Raw genomic sequence first — 22,500 nt, 5'->3', positions numbered from 1 at the left:
AAACGTTATATTCACTTTGACATTTAAATTTGAATTCTTTCAAAATATTCTCATTGCTTTGAAACTGCAGCCTGTTCAGTCTTCTTTAATACCCAGTGTGATGTAAGGAACTTTCGCAGGATGTAAGGAACTTTTGCAGGATGTAAGGAACTTTCGCAGGATGTAAGGAACTTTCGCAGGATGTAAGGAACTTTCGCAGGATGTAAGGAACTTTCGCAGGATGTAAGGAACTTTCGCAGGATGTAAGGAACTTTCGCAGGATGCTAGCCACAGCAAAGTGGCATATAAAACAAACAAAACATATATGCTTTGTGTGTGTGTGTGTGTGTGTGTGTGTGGGTGTATGCACACAGACAAAGACACATACACACACACACATAGTAATCACACCATGGCACCTTTTATCATAAGTTTGTGGTAAACTAGGTCGACATTACAACAGAAATACCAAATTATTTTCAGCCCATTTTAAAAATTTTCATTCAGGTATAAAAGTTACCAAATTGTGTGGTCTTTCCCTCTATCTCTCTCTCTCTCACGCACACACAAACGCACACACACACACACATACAAACATGCAACCATGTACACACACATAGAAACACATATATATTAATAATCCAATGATATTTTTAGTCATAAAACCACAATGTATTTCCTCATATACCTAGAATCCTCCCATGACTTCTCCTTAGAAACTACTCATACACTAACCCCTGTCACCAAATTTCAACAAAAGACAAGATTAAAAAATTATTTTCTTTATTCAGTTTTTTTTTTCTCATCATATAAAAATTATTGATTTCCTACAGAGGCACAGCATCATATAAGATGTAATGTTGTGATATTCATGCCTTTCCTAAGGGGACAAAAAAGTAATAAGGGATGGTGAAATGCCCAAATTCTGGACATTAAGAGGATTTCATTATCAGAAACAATTGTAATAATAATAATAATAATAACAATAACAATATTGATAATAATAATAATAATAATAATAATAGTAATAATAAAAATAATAATAATAATGATAATGATGATGATGATGATAATGATAATAATCATGGTAATAATCTCTTAGTTTTGTTTTTATTTTGATTTAATTATATTGATATTTTTAATTTTTTAATGATTTTTTTTTATACCTGTAGATACAATACCAGAAATTTTGTTAGGGAGAAAATATGGGGTCAATTTTATTGACCTGGATAATAATTGACTAATACTTATTTTATTGATCCCTATGCCCCCTACGGAGAATGAAAGGCCCACAGTGCCTCGATGGGGTCTGAACTCAGAATGTAAAGGAATAGAATAACAAAATACCAATTCCACAAGTCCACTGACAGCACCACTGTTTCAGGGGTCTTGAAATCTGACCCTCAATAAGTGAATGTCATTTCTTCCTCATTGACCATCACCACCACCACCAGGTAAGGTTGGCAATAGTTGGATTTGAACTCAGAAACAATATCAGAGCACCACAACACATTGTGCTCAAGCTCTAATAATCGTCCCATAAATGCCTTTAATAATAATAATAATAATAATGATAATAATGATGATGAAGATGATGACGATGACCATCATCATCATTCTCCTATAGGCAAAAAAAGGGCCTGAAATTTTGTGAGAAGGGGTTAGTCAACTATATCGACTCCAGTGTTTCACTGGTACATAATTTATCAACCCCGAAAGGATGAAAGGCAAATTTGACCTTGGCAGAATTTGAACTCAGAACGTAAGGGTGGATGTAATGCCTCAAAACATTTTACCTCGTGTGCTAACGATTCTGCCAACCATTTTATAAAAGGCACAAGGCCTGAAATTTGGGAGAGAAGGATAGTTGGTTAGAATGGCCCCAATGCTCAGCTGATAGTTATTTTATTGACCCCAAAAGGATGAAAGGCAAAGTCAACCTTGATGAAATTTGAACTCAGAACGTAAGGATAGGCAGAAAACACTGCTAAGCATTTTGCCTGCTGTCCTAACAATTCTGCCATTGCATTGTTTTAATAATAAGGGTTTCAAATTTTGGCACAAGGACAGAAATTTTAGGGGAGGGGGTAAATCAATTACATCGACCCCAGTATGCAACTGGTACTTATTTTATCAACCCCAGAAGGATGAAAGGCAAAGTCAACTTCAGCAGAATTTGAACTCAGAATGTAAAGGTGGACAAAATACTGCTAAGCATTTTGCCCAGCTTGCTGACCACTCCGCCACCTCAGCATCTTATATAACAATAACAATAACAATAATAATAATAATAATAATAATAATAATAATGATAACAATAATAATAATAATAATAATAATAATGATAATAATGATAATGAGGATGGAGGTGGAAGTGATAGAGAAGGTGGGTGAAGGTGACAGCAAAGTTAGTACTGATGCAATGGTGGTAGGGATGGTAGTGGTGGTGGTCATGGAAGTGGTGGTTGTGGTGCTGTGGAAGTGGTGGTGGTGGTGGTGGTGGGGTTAATAGTGCTGTCGTTTTTTGCGAAGGAGTTCAAACCCTCAGTTATCTGTAGGCACGTGCTGCCATCTGTTGGTGAGAAGACATCGGTGTTCCATGGAACAGTTTGTTCTCGGTAGTTTCACTGTCGTATTTCTGAAATGAAATTCAACAAAAGAAAGAAAAAGAAAGGAAAATAATTAAATTAAAAAGTAAATAAAATCAGTCAGTAATTTAGAGCACACACACACACACACACACACATACACATCAGGGACATGCTGCCTGGATAGGCAATGAACATAGTGCCTGCCTTGAATAAAATAGATTGTTAACAACATTTTCCTTTTATGGCAAAATATGCACCTAATTCAATAAAATTATGAAGGTTACTCTGATTACTATGCATAAAATGCAAAATATTTATTTATTTATAGATTAGGTAGGCATAATTCGCCCCTGCATTTCAATCTCAGTATTTAAGCTATGCATTGTAATGCTGTAGCACACATGCTGCGTGCACTCCTACAACACTGTTTTCATTACACGCTGTAAAGGCAGAAGGAAATCTGCCTTCAACTCAGTCATGCACCTGTGTTTCAGTTATTTTTTTACATAAAGGTCACCAACTGCCTGCCCTGAGTAATTACGGATGGCACATACCTCATATACATACATACTTACACATACAAATGCATACTACTCAGTCACCTTACTATTTTCTGTACTTTGACTCAGACTACACACACACACACATACATATATATATATTTAATAATATAACGGTAAATAATTATTAATTTAAAAAATTAATAATTATTACCAAGTAATAATTATTTCTGAAATAAAACTCAACAAAAGAAAGAAAAAGAAAGGAAAATGATTAAATTAAAAAGTAAATAAAATCAGTTAGTAATTTAGAGCACACACACACACACATACACACACACACACACACACACACACACACATACACCACACACACACACAGGAGTGACTGTGTGGTAAGTAGCTTGCTTACCAACCACATGGTTCCGGGTTCAGTCCCACTGCGTGGCATCTTGGGCAAGTGTCTTCTACTATAGCCTCGGGCCAACCAATGCCTTGTGAGTGGATTTGGTAGACGGAAACTGAAAGAAGCCCGTCGTATATATGTATGTATATATATATGTTTGTGTGTCTGTGTCTGTCCCCCTAGCATTGCTTGACAACCGATGCTGGTGTGTTTATGTCCCCGTCACTTAGCGGTTCGGCAAAAGAGACCGATAGAATAAGTACTGGGCTTACAAAGAATAAGTCCTGGGGTCGATTTGCTCGACTAAAGGCGGTGCTCCAGCATGGCCGCAGTCAAATGACTGAAACAAGTAAAAGAGTAAAAGAGTATAACCATTATAGGTAGGAACTTTTACAAAAAGTTCTTTATATACATATATATATATATATATATATAACCCTATTTATATATATATATATATATATATATATATATATAATTGTTGAAGAGGACAACAAACATAAGGCAGGGCAAACACCTCAAGTCGTATACAAGGTTATTATTGGAAAAAAAATTGAAAAAAATTTTCATTGGAAAAACATCATAATGAAGTGCTCAACATTATCCCTAACAGAGCTATGTAGATATATGTAGAGTTATTCATGCCCAAGACATAAGGGCAGGTCAAATATTAGGCCAAATGTTGAGTGACAATTTATAAGAACACATTTTAACGGATGAATTTTCAATCCACAGAAATATTTGCAAATTAGTTTTATGGAAAATGCAATTCATTTCCTCAAGATTTAAATAACCCAAACAACAACAAATAATGGCAGAATGCTTAATGATATCTTTTCTCTCTTTCTCTTTATGTCTCCCTTTTCTCTCCCCGCTGATGATAACAGAAGCTTGTGAAACATTACACTTAATAGTTGAAGCAAATAAAATGAGATTCCTAATCACACAACAAATCACATGTTGTTACTGCATAACCAAGCACAGCCCTCTGTGGGCCTTCAGTATGTGCTGTGTTTTGATGTTGTTATTGGTACTATATTGAAAATACCCTTTGTAAGACATGTGCAGTGCCTAGCACGGCTCTTTGCTCTGTTATATACATTTCTAAGTTCCAGTGTTGTGATTATGCATTTGTCCACATGATTGTCATCATTCCCAAACATATTGTGGCTTCAGGCTCCATATCTACGTTATCTCTATTTACATATCTTTATATAGCTTCCTTTTTGCTGTTAGAGGGACGTTATCTATTGGGACTTATGTGTCAATTAAAATGGATTTCTTTTCCTGTTGGACTTTGATAACAATAACCAGTTGATAAACATTGTTCTTCCTGTATGTACTCACATATATCTCTTTTCTGTTGGCATTTCATAATGTGTGTGTGTGTGTATATGTGTGTGTGTGTGTGTGCGCGTGTGTGTGCAAGTATGAAACTTACCCCTTCATGTCTGACCCCAAAGTGCAGTGTTTTCCGAGTATGTTTTGGCAGGAATGGACAGAGTATATCAAAGATGGGACAGATGAGACGAGGGTCCAGTTTTCTGGGATCAGAAGGACCTGGAATGGTGAGTAGATAAGCAAAGTAACATATAGGGGTCACATCTTATTACATCAAGAATTGAAAGTGTACATACATATATGCCTACACACACACACATTTATATATATATATATATATATATATATATATATATAATATATATATAAACATTGATCAGAGAACAAACATCAAATTCGAGTTAACGACTTTATACATAACATCACACCTCCAAACATTTGATCATATATAAATGCTACCATAAAGAATATATAAATAAAAATAACAGAGAAGGTAAAAAATATATATGCAAATGAAACTACAGATTTATAGAATGATCTATCAAGAAGGTATATAGAATTGACTAAAAGTTCTAAAGCATGTCATGGGACTAAAAATCTAAATAAAATAAAATACCAATTGACTAAAAAGATTTTTCTTACTCCCCTCAAACAAGAAAATATATGTCAAAAAAGTTCATTTCATAAAAACCATGGTAGGTTGGAGTCCAGGAGTGTGAAAGAGTTCCACATGTAAGTATGATTACTTAAGATCAGTTCAAATATTTAAATTGTATTTGATCCGTAAAGCAGCAAAGAGACATTTTCACTATGGTGGGCATGGAGAAAAATTCTCGCTTTTAGTGAAAGCTGTTAAAATCACCAACATCAGTTCAGAGAACCCCACAATGGACTGGTGAATGCATTTCTACACTCTTAGCTGTCTTCAGTACCAGACATCAAGTGAGGCAACACTAAACAGACACCACCATAGACATTACCACCACTTTTTTAACATCCCCCTCTATCTAAAACTGCTACTACTCCTGTTAATACAAAACTCCTTAACATCCTTTACATCCAAACAACCTCTCTGACAATTCGTTGTTCTGTAAGTATATTGTAGTCAATGTTGTACTTACCGGTAAGAAAACTGGTTGGTATGGCGATTATGAAGACCACAAGGAACGCAGTGAAGTTGTACCAAAGGTAAGAGAGGCTGTACAGGCCGTTTAAACCAGACCTGGCAAAAAATGGAAAGAAAGCACCCAAAAATAATGTCTGTATGTCTTGCAGTATATCAATACATTATGTGTGTGTGTGTATGTGTGCAGATAAACAGCTGTAAAGAATGGTAATGAAATAAGCATAATACAAGAGAATATATATACAGACCGATCTACGTCTTGAAAGACGAGCGTCATGTTTTGGTAACCTTGCAGATCAGAGAAGGTGAGTGTGTCTGAGGTGAGTAGAGTCTGGTTTGTCCAAGTTCTGTTCCAATTACATCCATGGATATGGAATGGTGAATGCTCACGGGGCAGCTTACTGACATATTGTCCAACGGAGATCCAAGACATTAAACCAATGCTACAGAACAAACCAGCATAGGCACCCTGATAAAAAACAAACAAAAAGAAAACAACAATATCACACATCAGCTCACATGTATAGACTTATACACACAGACATACCACATGGAGGAGTAAGTGATGAGCTTTCACATTCTACAGACCATTGACTATGTGACACCAATGGGCCACTCCTTCTGCCACATGGAGCATACATGCAAAGTGTTGTCACAATCTCCTTCAAAGAGTAAACAGTCATAATCTATATATATAAAGCTGAAGTTGTCTGTGTGGTGTGGCAGGTTTGGTAGCCTTCAACTAACACTATCTCCTCTGAGACCCTGTGGCGTGAGTTGACCAAAATTGAGAGTATGATAGAAGAAGGCTTGCTCTTCCTTCCGTAGAAGAAAAACTTCAAATCGGACCATGTTAACACCAAAAATTATTTACATCAAAAAGGTGCTTTTTTCCTATGAAAATCCCAATTTTTTTACGATTTTTTCACTGCTGTGTCGCCATTTTTCGGTGTATTTCAACCAGAAAAATGTTCACTTAAAGAGAATAACAAGCTACATAATGCAAAATTTTTACTTTTCAAAAATTCCAATTCTAAAGGGTCGAAAAGAAAACAAACCCGAGCAACGCTGGGCTATGCTGCTAGTTACAGAATAAAATGCAAAGCATAATATTTTGTGTTCTCAGAACTTCAGAGACGAGATAGAAATGAGTGGAGGAAGAGAGAGAGAGAGGGGGTAGGAGAGATGTAATAAGGCATGAAAGAGGGGGAGAAATATTGAGAAATCAAATAAAATTTACCCAATAGTTTGCCCATGGTACCAACATTCCAAGAGAATAGAGACCAAGGATTGGTGCACTGAGGGTGCCATAAAGTGACAGCGAGGCCTGCAACGGAGAGAAAACATATTCTTAGTGCTACATCAGATGTTGTTGTTGTTGTTGTACTTGTTGTGTCTATTGCTGTTATTATTGTTGCCTTTGTTGATGTTGTTGATGTTACTGTATAGAATGAAGCCAGATGGAATATCCTTGCTATAGCCTCTGTGCAATATGTTACTGGGCTGTGGTATAGTACAGTGCGCAGTGGTGTAGTGTAGTGTGTGACAGTACAATGCAGTGCGGAGTAATACATTTTGGTATGGTAACTACTACAGTATGGCACAATGCATTGTTGTGTGAGGTGAGGTGAGGCTGTTACTGTCATAGTGGTGGTATGGTTGTGTCAACATATATTATGTAACATCAATTAATGCTAATTAAAATTGAAGCTAATTAAAAGCCAATTAAAATTAATTAGAACTAATTAAAGCTAATTAAAATGGATTAGTACTCATTTAAGTTAATCAAAATTAATTAGGGCTAATTAAAGCTGATTAAAACTAATTATAGTTAATCAAATCTAATCAAAATTAATTATGCTACTTAAAATTAATTAGAACTAATCTCTTATGATAAAAGGCAGATTTTCTCTGCCTGTTCCCATGTTCCTTTTTAATACAATTCTACAATATAGAATTTCTTCAATTGGAATTTACCTATGATTTTTCCAAGTAGATTCGATTGGGTCATGGCATGTAAAGTTTTTTCAATTTGACCCCCAATTAAGCAAAAATTCGAGAAAACTCAATATTTTACGATTTGCCTCTCTCATTTCAAGTGGTTTACTCCTGCTATTACCACCACACTTTCTCCTACTTTCTCTTTGCAAGTGTGAAACTATTAAAGTGAAAGTATTATATAACAGGGATGAGCCATTAATAGTGGTCATCATTTTTGCTAGAGGAAGATCCGCTATGGTCTTATATGCTACACTACTGGTTTTCAATTCATATTAATCAAATTAATATTCAATTTTTCACCCTTATTATGTGTGTGTGTGTTTATTAGCAATTCGTATAAAATTGCATCAATGACTTGAACTTGAATAAGTGGTTTCACATAAATGGGGATAAATTAAAAAGGTTTGTTGTTATTATTATTATTACTGTTTGACTATTGTAATCACGTTTGTTGGTTCCTCGTCAGGGAAATGTTGTTGTGTTGCATTTGTTAAATAATTGTAAACCGTAACCCTCCCCCTTTTGGAGAAGGGGCTTTCGTTATTGTTTAAAAATTGAATTGTGTCCCTGTTTGGGGAAATTGACAATATTTTCACCGTCTTTACGGAAGCATTTTTGTTAAAATGCCTTCGATAGAAGAAAGTCCAAAAATGAATTTCGCTGCAGCCGTACACTTCTATACAAGAGGGAGGACAAGATCCAATTGATCGAAATTGCAAGAGACGGGCCTACAATTCGAGTCTGTTATATATTTTGAGTATTGTTATCACTAGCGATATCAAGATATAACTTTGTATTTTGCCTTTTATGTCTAGATGTATATATATAGATGTACATGTAATATGTACACATATATACATGCATAATATATCTACCCATACACACACACGTATGCACACACACACACATACATAGGGGCAGGTGTGGCTGTGTGGTAACAAACTACGTTCCAAACACATGGTCCTGGGTTCAGTCCCACTATGTGGTGACTTGGCATGTGTCTTCTGCTGTAGCTTCAGACCAACAAAAGCCTTCTCAGTGGATTTTGTACATATATACAACCTACGACACTCAAGCGTTTTCAAAGTACATTGTTGAAAATGAGCCTAAATTACTTCCGGACCAGCTGCAGGCCTACAGAACTATTCTTAACAGTGTACGCCAACACAAGGGACGAATCTTCTTCCTCGATGCTCCTGGAGGGACAGGAAAAACATTTATTACAAAGCTTCTCCTTGCAGAAGTTAGGCAGCATTAGGACATTGCAGTAGCTGTAGCCACCTTTGGCATTGCAGCTACTTTGTTACCCGGTGGCAGGACAGCACACTCGACTTTTAAACTCCCTCTCAATTTAGCAGCATCCGAAATGCCTTCATGCAACATCAACAAAAGCTCAGATCAGGGACAAGTACTTAAAATGTGTTATGTAATTGTCTGGGATGAGTGCACTATGGCTCACAAGGGAGCTTTGGAAGCATTAGATAGAGCCCTGAAAGACATCTGAGACTGTCAGGCTCTAATGGGAGGTGTAACACTTCTGTTGTCAGGTGATTTCAGGTTAACTCTTCCTGTCATTCCGAAAGGCACTAGAGCTGATGAAGTTCAAGCATGCCTAAAGTCCTCTACCCTGTGGCATCATGTTACAATCTTTAGTCTCACCACTAACATGAGAGCTCAGCTACACGGCGACAAAATGTCCACAAAGTTTGCACAGGACATTTTGACACTTGGTGAAGGCAAGATGCCTCTCGATGCTGCAGGACAAATGGAAGTGTGGTCATTTTCCTTTGTTGTTAATTCTGTAGATGACCTCAAAAACAAAGTCTTTCCCAACTTCACACAAAACTACCAAAATCACAATTGGCTGTGTGAAAGAGCAATATTAGCTCCAAAAAACGTCGCTGTTAACAAAATTAATCAACAGCTAATGCATTCTCTTCCCGGCACTATACACACTTACAAGTCTGTTGATACAATTCCAGATATAAATGAAGTTGTGAACTATCCTCCTGAATTTCTCAATTCACTGGAGCCCTCCTCGACTACCTCCACACATATTAGCACTTAAAGTTGGAACTCCTGTAATGCTACTCCACAATCTGGAACCACCAAGACTTTGCAATGGAACACGACTGGTGATAAAGAAAATGATATTACACGTTATCGAGGCGATCATTCTTTCTGGATGTGGAAAAGCTGATGACGTCTTTATTCCAAGATTTCCTCTTACTCCATCAGGAGCAGAAATTCCATTTACATTCAGAAGACTGCAATTTCCCCTTCATGTCAGCTTTGCCATGTCCATTAACAAATCTCTGGGTCAAACCCTCTCTGTAGCTGGTCTTCTCTTGGAAGAGCCCTGCTTCTCGCATGGGCAACTGTATGTTGGCTGCTCAAGAGTAGGAACCAAAAGAAACCTTTTTGTATATGCTCCACAAGGAAAAGCAAGGAACATTGTTTACAACGAGGTGTTATAATCTCAACAGTCAGGAGGTATATACATGATCCCCTTTTTTTAATAAACTTCATGTACTTTCATGTATTTATATTAATGTACATATATATATGTGTGTGTGTGTGTGTGTGTGTGTGTGTGTGTGTGCGTGTGTGTGTGTGTGTGTGTGTGTGTGTGTGTGTGTGTGTGTATCCATATATATATATAACAGAAAAGTGTAATTCTTCTATTGAATGTAACCGGTATCTCTGCTAGTTAACACTAAATGAAACGAATAAGAATTAATTAAAGATAATTAAAATTAATTAGGGCTAATTAAAGCTAATTAACATCGATTAGAACCAATTAATGATAATTAACAAAAAATGTCCCAGTTAGGTCCCAAGCACCTTGTAATGGCCACTCGGATCCTACTGATGGCTTCTGTGATGGTTTATGTTGATCTGTGTGATGGCTACGATGGTTTATGTGGTGGACTATGCAATAGTGTCTATGTTAGTGATGGCTTGTGTTGGGTGTATGATGGGGATGGTCTGTGATACTTTATTTGATGATGGCTTATGTGATGGACTATATACTAGTGTCTCTGTTAGCAATGGCCTGTATGATGACAATGATCTATGTGATGACAATGATCTATGTGATGACAATGATCTATGTGATGACAATGGTCTATGTGATTGTAATGTGTACGTCAGCTACAAAATTATCGAAAATATTCAATAGTGTTCGTTAAGGGTGTGTTTTGTAATTAGATTTGCAGTGCAACATCTCCGAGGGAAGTCTCTCCTCCAAATGACGCTCGTTTGATGGAGGCAATACAAGATTTGACTGACATGGGACTTTATTGAATAAGGAATAATGAGATTAAAGACTAATGGTTTAATGAACTCAGCTATTGTCTGTATCATTTCCTCTTGTTACTCTAAAGGTAGCAGTACTTACCTGAAGTATACCACCCAGTTGGGACGCTCCATAGGTGACCACCAAGCAGAGGAGTCCAAGAAATACAGCTGAAACACAATATTTTATGATTAGGTTATCTCTTCAATCAACACACCTTGATTAAACAAACTCACAAACACATACACATATACATAAATGCATAGACCCTGGAGTAATTGAAGGAGAATGTGACTAAAGAAATCAGGGAACTGGACCCTGAAACCCTTACAGCTGTCATGGAACATATTTTGGAAAGGGCACAGATTTATGAAGTTGAAAAAGGATGCCATTTAAAAGATGTTATTTTTCATAAGAAATGAAGGGGTATCATGAGAAGGGCCAGTGCAGATTAATCTCCATCATCTTTCCTGGATATTGAATTAAAATTTTTATTACCTATTTGTGAAAATAAGGGAGTTATTGAAAATTAAAACCCCTCAGTGACTTTTGGGCCAACCTGTATATATATTCCACAGACAATGTCCACTTTGTCTTATCTCGACCAACTTACCAACAAGTCTCGTTGTCCGGGTTGCAGTTTTCTCAGAAACATTTCTCAAACAAATTGGCCGAAGAAAGTCTTGTAAGATCACAGCTGACATTGAATTCATTCCCGTTGCAACAGAACTACAAGAAAAACAACATTTCAATTAAATTCTTGAGAATAACAAATAATGAAACGAGTGGCTAACTTACAAACTGCCTGGACACAGGTTCAAATCACAGATGAATGTTCCACAGTTTCAGTCCCCAGTGTTGCATATCCAAAGCAGTGAAGTCAATAGTTTTATTATCCGTTAATGGATTCGTTCCGCTGTAAAACTATCAATCATTGGTCCTAGTTCAGTTACACATAATGAGGATAACCTATTTCTCCTATCACAAAGCAAACCTCATTTGTCAGACCACTCCCATGTATTGTGTAGGGCTTTATAGCCGCCAATGTAAACCAATATTTGTTTAACCCTTTTGTTACCAATCCGGCTGAAACCGCCCCTGGCTCTGAGTACAAATGTCTTGTTTTCATAAGTTTTGAATTAAAATCTTCCACCAAACCTTAGTCACAATTTATGTTCCTAACTCTAGCTGAATGATACCTGAGTTATTTTACTAAATTCTTTGTTATATTTAAAGTAATTGAAAGCAACACAGAGCATCTCAAAATAAATACAGTAACGAGAGGGTTAAGTCTCCTTCATTTTATCTTCTGCCCTTTAATGATCCTTGGACTTTACACTCCATTATTACACAGCTGCTACAGTTGCTGTGATAACAACAACAACTGCTAACTTCACAGCCTGAATATACATCACACACACACACACACACACACACACACACACACACACACATGCATCTATGTACACAGGCATAGACTCATGTTCACATGCATAAAATTAATGCACATCAACTTACATATCCTCTACTTACTCACATTCACACAGACTCATATTCACACATGAAGAGTGATACGCACACACACACACACACACACACACGAACATACTCTGCATATGTACAGTATGATTGCATGTGCGTGTGTGTGTGTGTGTTACTGTATGTGTATGTGTATGCATGTGAATATGTATATACTGAAGACAAACTAAATAAACAGATAAAGTCAGTTAAGTACCAGTGGCAATCCCCACCCCCCACCCCTTGTTAAAAATGAAAGTTCAAAGAGGGGAGGAGGGGGAGAGGTACCTACGGAACTGGGGCCCTACGGTGGATAATGGTAGACTGTTGGGGAGGAATTCAAGTGATAAGTTCTAATAATTGTAGAATGGTAGAGTTTTGTGCAATTACTGATGTCTGACACAGCAAAACAGAGCCAGGATGTTACAACAGAAACAAACATGGGAATGTGAAACCCAATTAACTGAACACCCCGCCCACCCGGTCGTTAATTGACTTTATTTATTCATTTACTTTTCCCTTTGTCTTCGTTCATTCCCTGCTGTCCATAGTTCTAATCCCAGTGTAATAAAACGAATGACATAGAAATGCATACATAATTGTCGACACTTCATCTCCAGTCTCTCCTTTGAATGAATCTAAATGACTCCAATTTACATCATCTTCGTCGAAGGACATTGACCATTAAATATCATACTAACCCTTCTTGCAAACTAAATTCTCTACCGGGGATGTAGCCAGTCGACTTATGCATGCCTTTCCTTCTTGGGACACAAAACTCCACTTGTGAAGACCCGTTGAGGCAAGTGGAAATCGAAATCAAAATCGAAATCGAAATCAAAATCAAAATCAAATCAGAAATCAGAACCAAAATCGAAGTCGATCAACATCAATGGAAATTGCAGCTACGATACCAGTGCCGGTGACATGTAAACGTACCATCTGATAGTGTCTGTGGCCAGCGCCGTCCCGAGTGGCCTCCGTGCCGGAGGCACGTAAAAAGCACCATCCGTCTGTGGCCGTTTGCCAGCCCCGTCTGGCACCTGTGCGGGTGGCATGTAAAAAGCACCCACTACAGTCACGGAGTGGTTGGCGTTAGGAAGGGCATCCAGCCATAGAAACACTGCCAGATCAGACTGGGCCTGGTGCAGCCTTCAGGCTTCCCAGACCCCAATTGAACCGTCCAACCCATGCTAGCATGGAAAGCGGACGCTAAATGATGATGATGATGAATTCCATCCCTTAATACCCATAACAGCCAATTTTTTGCTTTTGCACTCATTTCATGGTCAGCTTCAGCTGGCTCCAGACATGTTCCCACTGGGTTCTTGGGATATTCTCCTATTGTTTTGAAATTATATCTTCTTCTGATGATTATGGTTTTGGGCAATGATGTCCTCATTCTTCTATAAAAAATGTGTAAGAAACAGCTGTAATGAACTGGCATTTGTCCGTCGTCTGATATGATTCATTCACTTAGAATACACCACAGGGACTCACGACGCGTTAGACAGGCTAGAGCAGTGATTCCCAACCCTTTTATTTGAATGAGTTTTCCCATGGACCCCTTTTAATATGCTTATCCATATATATATATCAAAATAAGCAACAAGGATATCCAGAAGTAATGCAGTACGATCGTTTCATGCAGCTTCATTTAATTGAACAATGAAATCATTAAAATTACATTAGTTTAAAATGCAGAGCAATCTTCAGCTGCACAAAGACAAAGAATTTAATTAAATTAGAATAGATGGACATATTAGTATAATTATACCTAAAATCTCCAAGAAGTTAAGGAGATAGACAAAGAACATGCTGTCTCATTCCAGTTTAGAAGTTACTGAATTTTCAAAAAAGATATACATTGTTACAGACTCTGCCTGTCACTGATTTTTTTTGTTTTTATGGGGTCAGTTTTAATTTATAGACTAGTTTATCAAATCCCTTGTATATCTAAGGCTGAGAGAACAGAGGGCAGTATCTGTTAGGGGTGAGGCTGAGGGAGCAGCTGGACATCATAGTTGGTATAGTCATAAAAACCAAGATTTATTAGAAGCAATATCATGAGGTTTGGTAAAGGAAAACTTAAATCAAAATGTTAGCTGACAATTAAGGGGGTTGCCCACTAGCAGACCATTGATAATGAAACAGGGGGAGTCTTATCATGTAGTACTATAGTTAAATATGTTAAACAATGTTGCTATATTGTATACAGTTAAAGTTTAGGGTTATTCAAAGGATTATTAAGAAGAATATTATAACAAAAGGATAGAAATTTATGAATACTTTTGAGTATATACCTATTTCTTTACTACCCACAAGGGGCTAAACATAGAGGGGAGAAACAAGGACAGACATAGGTATTAAGTCAATTACATCGACCCCAGTGCGTAACCGGTACTTAATTTACCAACCCCGAAAGGATGAAAGGCAAAGTCAACCACGGCAGAATTTGAACTCAGAACGTAACGGCAGACGAAATACAGCTACGCATTTCACCCAGCGTGCTAACGTTTCTGCCAGCTCGCCGATACCAAACTTTTACCACAATTGAGGGAGGAAAAGAAATTATCCAGAAATAGTTTAATATTTATACATATTGTACACTTAAATACTAACTCATCAGATGGTGTCTGTGAATATTGATTAATTGGTATATACTGGTATTAATAAAGGAGTATTGAGGTAAAGGAACATGCTAATTATGTATTAATAGAATTATAATCTAAGCAGTATTTTTTTATAAGTAGTGAATATACTAGTCTAGTTTTATATAAGCTAAGTATGAATTTATAGAGATACAAAAATTAGATTAATTTTATAAATAAATAAAGGCTAATTATAGAATAATAAAAAGATAAAATAAAATAATCAAGTAGGGCAGAACACCACAGAAAAGGAAATAAAATAGCTTAATTACTAATACTGTGGTAAAGTATATGTAGCATATTAACACCAATAGAGAAGAATTTTAGAAAAAGTATAATAATTCAAAATATATTAGACTAAAAATTATTTATTTACTTATTTAGCTAATATCAATAAAAGACTGATGACTGGTATCGGCTAAAGGAATATTTAAGTTATGGAACATTCATATTTTGCACTAATCTTTTTTTAAAGACTAAGACTTATATTATAGGTTTAAGAAGTTATTATTGTTACTCCCTACATGATATTTATAGTTTCTTAGTGGTACTTGTTTAGAAGGGTTATTTCTATAAAGGCCCTTATAAATACTAAGATCAGGAGGGTAGAGCCCGTTATGAAAGAGATTAATCAAGTAATTTCTAAAGATCATTTCAAACAATATTGTCTTATTGTATAAAGTTAAAATTTAGGGTAATCAAGAAGATTATTAAGAATGAAATTTTAACAAAAGGATAAAACTTTTTTGAATATTTTGAGTATATACCAAATTTTACCACAATAGAAGGAGGAAAAGAAAATTGAAAAAGAAATAGTTTAATATTTATTTACTTATTACTTATCTAAAAGATAACGTATTTTATGGTTTCTATGGAGATTGATCAATTGGATTTTACTGGTATTTAATAAGGGAGCAACTGGGGTTAAAGTACATGTCAACTATATATTGATTTAATTAAATTGAACTATTCTAAGTTGTACAGACACAGGTATTACCTTATATAAGCTTTTCTTGTAATTATCTTTGGGAAGAGATTTCATGCAGACAGACGTAAAGAGAGAGAGAGAGAGTGACAGCACTGGTGTGGGCGGTGGGGGAAAGATAGTAGACTTTCCCTCGATTTCTCTTACTCTCTATCTTTCCCTATCTATCTCTCTCCCATTTATAAACAATAAAAGCTCTTGAGTAAGTTGAGAAAAAAAATATTTTTATGCTTTTTAAACCCTTCGTCGTTATTCTCATTCACTCATTATTACTTTCTCCCTTCCTTTCACTTTCTCTCTATAACGTTATAGAGAGAAAGTGAAGGGAAGGGAGGTAGACGCTGTGACGCGACGTAATAGAGAGAAGGTCAAAGGAAGGGAGGGAAGAGAGTATGAGATGGAGAAAGACAGACACATAAAAGAATGAGAGTAGACTGGTCAGTGTGCATTTTTGGCCCTAGCAACGACACATTTTAAGATGGGGATTTCTAACCTAGCCCACTCGCATCCTCACCTCATTTTACATGTCCCTGTAAATTTTGGAGTCAATCCGACGGGATCTAGTGCCCTTTAACCTGTTCTCAATGCCAAAAACCAGACAAACAAACTTTTTGCATTTCAGAATTATAATATAGAGATATACATACATATATATATATATATATATATATATATATATATATATATATGAAATTATGAATTTAGTTAATGGACCAGCCTCGTCTGGCACCTGTGTCGGTGGCACATAAAAAGCACCCACTACACTCATGGAGTGGTTGGCGTTAGGAAGGGCATCCAGCTGTAGAAACACTGCCAGATCAGACTGGAGCCTGGTGCAGCCCTTGGCTTCCCAGACCCCAGTTGAACCGTCCAACCCATGCTTGCATGGAAAGCGGACGTTAAACGATGATGATGATAACCTTCAGCAGTCCATGGACCCCAGGTTGGGAACCACTGCCCAAGAATATACCAAAAAAAACATATGATCAACACAATGTATGCTTTGGGCCAGCCCCTAGGTGCTAAATACTTGTAGGGGTGGTTTTCTTCGTCTGCACAACCTGAACATTCTACTGGATATTTAACTGACTATTGGTAGTGACCACAGGTGAATCCAACCCTAATTGGTGCATACCATTTAAGTACCCGATTCTTTCAAGAATCCTTATTATTATTATTATATTATTATTATTATTATTATTATTATTATTATTATTAATTTTATTATTATTATATATTTATGTGAATATGTGCCACCTACCTGAGTGTGCCACTAAAGATGGTAGCCAGGAACATCCCAGGAACCCCAGAGAAATGTCCCAGGGTATCCATCACAAACAGGGGTAGTAACTGAAGATAAAAATAGAAACTATTAAAACAAATATATAAATAATTCACTACACACACATACACACACACATGTTATAGATATGCGGATATATATGTTTACAGGCATGGCTGTGTGGTAGGAAGTTTGCTTCTCATCCACATGGTCCCAGGTTCAGTCTCACCGCGTGGAACCTTGGGCAGGCGTCTTCTACTTCAGTTTAGGCTAACCAAACATTTGTGAGTGGTAGACGGAAACCGAAAGAAGCCTGTCATATATATATATATATGTATATATATATATATATATATATATATATAAATATACTCTCTTTCTCTTTTTCTTTACTTGTTTCAGTCATTTGACTGTGGCCATGCTGGAGCACCGCCTTTAGTCGAGCAACTCGACCCCGGGACTTATTCTTTTGTAAGCCCAGTACTTATTCTATCGGTCTATTTTGCCGAACCACTAAGTAACAGGGACATAAACACACCAGCATCGGTTGTCAAGCAATGCTAGGGAGACAAACACAGACACACAAACACACACACTTATATATATATACGACAGGCTTCTTTCAGTTTCTGTCTACCAAATCCACTCACAAGGCATTGGTCAGCCCGGGGCTATAGTAGAAGACACTTGCCCAAGATGCCACGCAGTGGGACTGAACCCGTGGTTAGCAAGCTACTTACCACTCAGCCACTCCTGCGCCTATATATATATATATACATATAAAAGCAGTGATATCTCACAATGTGAGTTTAATTTGTTCCATGATTGAGCTTGTTTTATGATTTACTTGTTTTACAAATCAATTTTCCCCATTGAAATTAACTAAAATCTAATTAATCTGTTCCAGCCCCCAAAAAACCACCCCCCAAAAATTTTTATGGGTTTTAAAACAGAAAAAAATGTAGTTACAAGTAAAACGACAATTATATAAAAGAGAAGGCAAAGGAAATATGTAAACTGGTTTTATTAACTGATTTACCTTAAAGATGGGACCATTTGTGTGATCGGACTGCGGCTTTCCGCTCGTGCTTCAAGACAAAAATTCATCCGAGTCTCGGATCGTACAGCAAATTACTCGTACAATGGGACACTTGTACTGTGAGGTTCTGGTGTGTGTGTGTGTGTGTGTGTGTGTGTGCAATAACAAATGATTCATTGATTAAGAATGAAGGAGTGTTTGTGTGATGTAATTCAGTAAAAGATAACGACTCACCTGGTCTGATGCACTGATTAATTTGATTGATTTGGGGTCACAGGAACTGTAGAAGGCATACATAACGATCCCTATCAAACCACAGAGGATAAGGATGAGTACAAGCCCTGGGAAATTCAACCAGATCGCTCTGAGAAGGGAAGAAAATAAGAGAATTAGAAATACTTGGTACTAAATGTGTGTGTGTGTGTATGTGTGAGAGTGTGTGTGTGTGTGTGTGTGTGTGTGTGTGTGTGTGTGTGTGTGGGTGCATGTGTGTATGCTGGTGTCATGTAAAAAGCACCATTCGAGCATGGTTGTTGCTAGGGTCACCTGACTGGCCCCCATGTCAGTAGCACATAAAAAGCACCTAATACACTCTTAGAGTGGTTGGTGTTAGGAAGGGCATCCAGCTGTAAGAAACCTTGCCGAATCAGACTGGAGCCTGGTGCAGCCTCCTGGTTTGCCAGTCCTCAGTCAAACCATCCAACCCATGCCAGCATAGAAAGCAGATGCTAATGATGTTGATGATGATGATGATGATGATGATGATGATGATATATATATCTACATGATGATGGAGTCTCCCATTGAAGACAATGCATAATACATAACAATGGTCTGACGTGACCTGGAAGATTAGACATTACTGACACCGCTTGTGTAACAGTGACACTCATTTACAACTGTTACATGATGTCATGACAAGGAGACATACAGACATATATATTTTGTGTGTGTGTGCATGTGCGTGCGCGCGCACGTGTGTGTGTGTGTGTATGATGAGCCATACATATAAGTCATATATATATGATGGGCTTCTTTTAGTCTCCATCCACCAAATCCAGTCACAAGACTTTGGCCAGCCTGGGGCTGTAGAAGAAGAGACTTGCTCAAGGTGTAACAGAATGGGACTGAAATCATGTGGTTAGAAAGCAAACTGCTCAACCACAGAGTCACCTAAATAAATAAATGGATAACTACAATGCCCCAGCATGGCCACGACCCTTGAGCTGAATGTAGTAAAAGAGTAAATAAAGGCACTTACATTTGTGCTTTTCTGAGAGAAGGTAATGCAAATGACCTTTGAACTTGCGCCTGATTGGTTCCATAAATACCCGCCCACAGTAAACTTCCACCAATCAAAAATGACCAAAACGTGTGGCGAACTCGTGGATCGAAACTGAAACTAAATCAGAGAAATATTTTTATGAATGGGGCTGTTGTTGTTACTGATGATGGTGATGATGATGGTGGTGGAATAGGGGCGGGGTCAATAACCGATGCACACATCTTCCTCCCCCACCTCCCTGAAACCCACAATCTCTCCCACTAAATGTAGAAACTAGAAAGACATACAGTGGCCAGGGGTTTGTCCTGTCTAAGGTACAGATCACAAGGAGGCGACCAGGGTGTCAAAAGTTATAGAGAGGCCAAGGTGGACGTTGACAAATCCACAACCAACCAAACAAAGAGAAAAAGGACGAAAAATTGTACAATAATGGCTGTTTCTTTAAGGCGGTGAGCTGCCAGAAACGTTAGAACACAGGGCGAAATGCTTAGTGGTATTTCGTCTGTCTTTACATTCTGAGTTGAAATTCAGCCAAGGTCAACTTTACCATTCATCCTTTCAGGGTCGATAAATAAAGTACCAGTTGCATACTGGGGTCAATCTAATTGACTGGCCCCCCCTCCCCAAAAGTTCCAGGTTTTGTGCCTAGAGCAGAAAAGAATAATGGCTGTTTCTTTAGTTGTTGTTGTTGCTGTTATATAACCATAGGTTAACCCTAATACACAAGTCTTATGATCACAGACAATCCATTTGTGACCACCCTATCTTTTTAGGAGTAAAACTTGCTACAATATCCAATGCTTCTCTTTTGTAAGAGATTTGAGGAAGAATTTAGTTGTTATTTATTTCTTCCTGATTGGATAAACACATAGAGGTTCTGTCTTTGGAACAAGTGGAATAATGGTTTACCTTCGGTGCCAGTCAAAGTCAATCCTGGTGGGATTTGAACTCAAAGCTATTGGTAAAATAGTTTTTAACCTTGTCAAGTGCGACTTGTATGTATTTTATTGACCCTGGAGTGACTCTGCTGAAGATTGGAACCTTGGACCACAGTCGATGCCTGTCTTGAAGGGAACAAATATCACACCTGAAGTGAGTTTGGCATTAGATTAGGGACAAAGATTTGTAAGGGGACAGTATGATCTACTGCAGCCATCCCCAACTGTTCTATAGACTCCTGGTTGAGGGTGGGAGTTCAGAAATTAATTAATAGGGAGGGGGGTCCTTCAACCTGTGGATAAACAAGCATTTTAAGAGCTGAGGGTCTCCCCATGCCAGCATGGAAAACAGATGTTAAACGACAATGAAAGGAGGTCCTTGCTGGTGAAAAAACTGGAAACCACTCATCCACTGTGTTGACCCTAATATATAAATGGTAATAATTTGAGCGTCCTGGGGGAGATAAATGACCGACATTGAATGCAAGGGGGTTTTAAATCAAAGCTATAGAAGAAGGACGAGGAAATACTGGAAATAGGACATGTTGCTACTTCAATAGAAAAGACTTGTGTCTTTAGAAGACATGGAGCCATGGCACGAATAAACATGAAGCGAAAAAATAAAACTGAAGTTACTTACTCACTGAAAACAATTCTCTGGTTTTTACTGGCAACGGCAATGGCTTGACCCATACCACCAACCTCTTGGCTTCCCATGATAAGCACAAGAAGTAGACCAGAAATCATTAGGACAGACTGGAAAGTGTCGGTCCATAGAACAGCTTTCATGCCACCCTGGAGAAGAACAAACGGAACTGATAAGATAAAACAACTAAGAGAAGAGTCCCTTATTATCTAATTTCATCATCATCATAACCACCATCACAAACTGAGCCACTATGTGGTCACTTAAAGGGTAAGAAATAGCAGTTAAATCTCTCTTAAGTTAAACCCTATCGTCTTATAGAAGAGAGACGTGTTAGATATTGTAGTCCAAAAGAACTCTTAAAAGACAGGATGGTCATGGCTGGAACAGCTTTAGTAAGAGATCTATTCACATAGGGCTCACCTAGGAGTTAAACAACAACATAATTAACTATAAAATTACTAATTACTAAATTAAATGAAAAATTAATTAAGAGATCAATCAGATTGTCCATGGGTGAAGAATGCAGCTGTTGATACGAACATCTGTGAATTGCAGGATTGGGGGACACTTTGAATGCCTCACCCCAGGGCCTTATCCAAAGGGAGGTGAACTGGCAGAGATGGTTGAGTTTCAGAAAGAATACCTTGTGACAGTTGTTATGGCAACCAGAGCTGAGTTCAAACCCTACCACTGTCAACTTTGCCTTTCATTCTTTCAGGGTCAATAAAAATGAGAAGCAATCCCAGGAAATGGATTGTTGGAACTGTTTGAGAGTTGAGTAAGATACTTTGCCATATCTCTTTCAGTTCTTTGAGTTCTGACAATAACAACTTTGATGACACTGGCACCAAGCTGTATTGGTTCAAGCTGATGGCCTTTCCTTTGGATAACCATCAGTCGTGAGAAGAGAT

At 37.5% G+C, this 22,500-nt stretch overlaps 1 protein-coding gene across 1 annotated transcript in view; it reads right to left on the bottom strand.

Annotated features, from left to right (window-relative positions):
* Positions 1–2,506: 2,506 nt before the first annotated feature.
* Positions 2,507–22,500, bottom strand: part of LOC115221628 (sodium-coupled monocarboxylate transporter 2) — a 47,983-nt gene continuing 27,989 nt past the window's right edge. Inside the window, exons 6-16 of the mRNA XM_029791827.2 lie at positions 21,581–21,735; positions 19,979–20,119; positions 18,952–19,081; positions 17,658–17,746; positions 11,856–11,971; positions 11,345–11,412; positions 7,184–7,270; positions 6,192–6,412; positions 5,939–6,039; positions 4,918–5,036; positions 2,507–2,617 (exon numbers count right to left, since the gene is read on the bottom strand). Of these exons, the coding sequence (XP_029647687.1) occupies positions 2,528–2,617; positions 4,918–5,036; positions 5,939–6,039; positions 6,192–6,412; positions 7,184–7,270; positions 11,345–11,412; positions 11,856–11,971; positions 17,658–17,746; positions 18,952–19,081; positions 19,979–20,119; positions 21,581–21,735 (1,317 nt within the window). The 3' untranslated portion in view covers positions 2,507–2,527. The remainder of the gene's footprint in view (positions 2,618–4,917; positions 5,037–5,938; positions 6,040–6,191; positions 6,413–7,183; positions 7,271–11,344; positions 11,413–11,855; positions 11,972–17,657; positions 17,747–18,951; positions 19,082–19,978; positions 20,120–21,580; positions 21,736–22,500) is intronic.

This window comes from Octopus sinensis, linkage group LG18, assembly GCF_006345805.1.
Source record: "Octopus sinensis linkage group LG18, ASM634580v1, whole genome shotgun sequence".
NCBI lineage: Eukaryota > Metazoa > Mollusca > Cephalopoda > Octopoda > Octopodidae > Octopus > Octopus sinensis.
The sequence above is the reverse complement of the archived record's forward strand: the minus strand, read 5'-3'. Positions and strand labels throughout refer to the sequence as shown.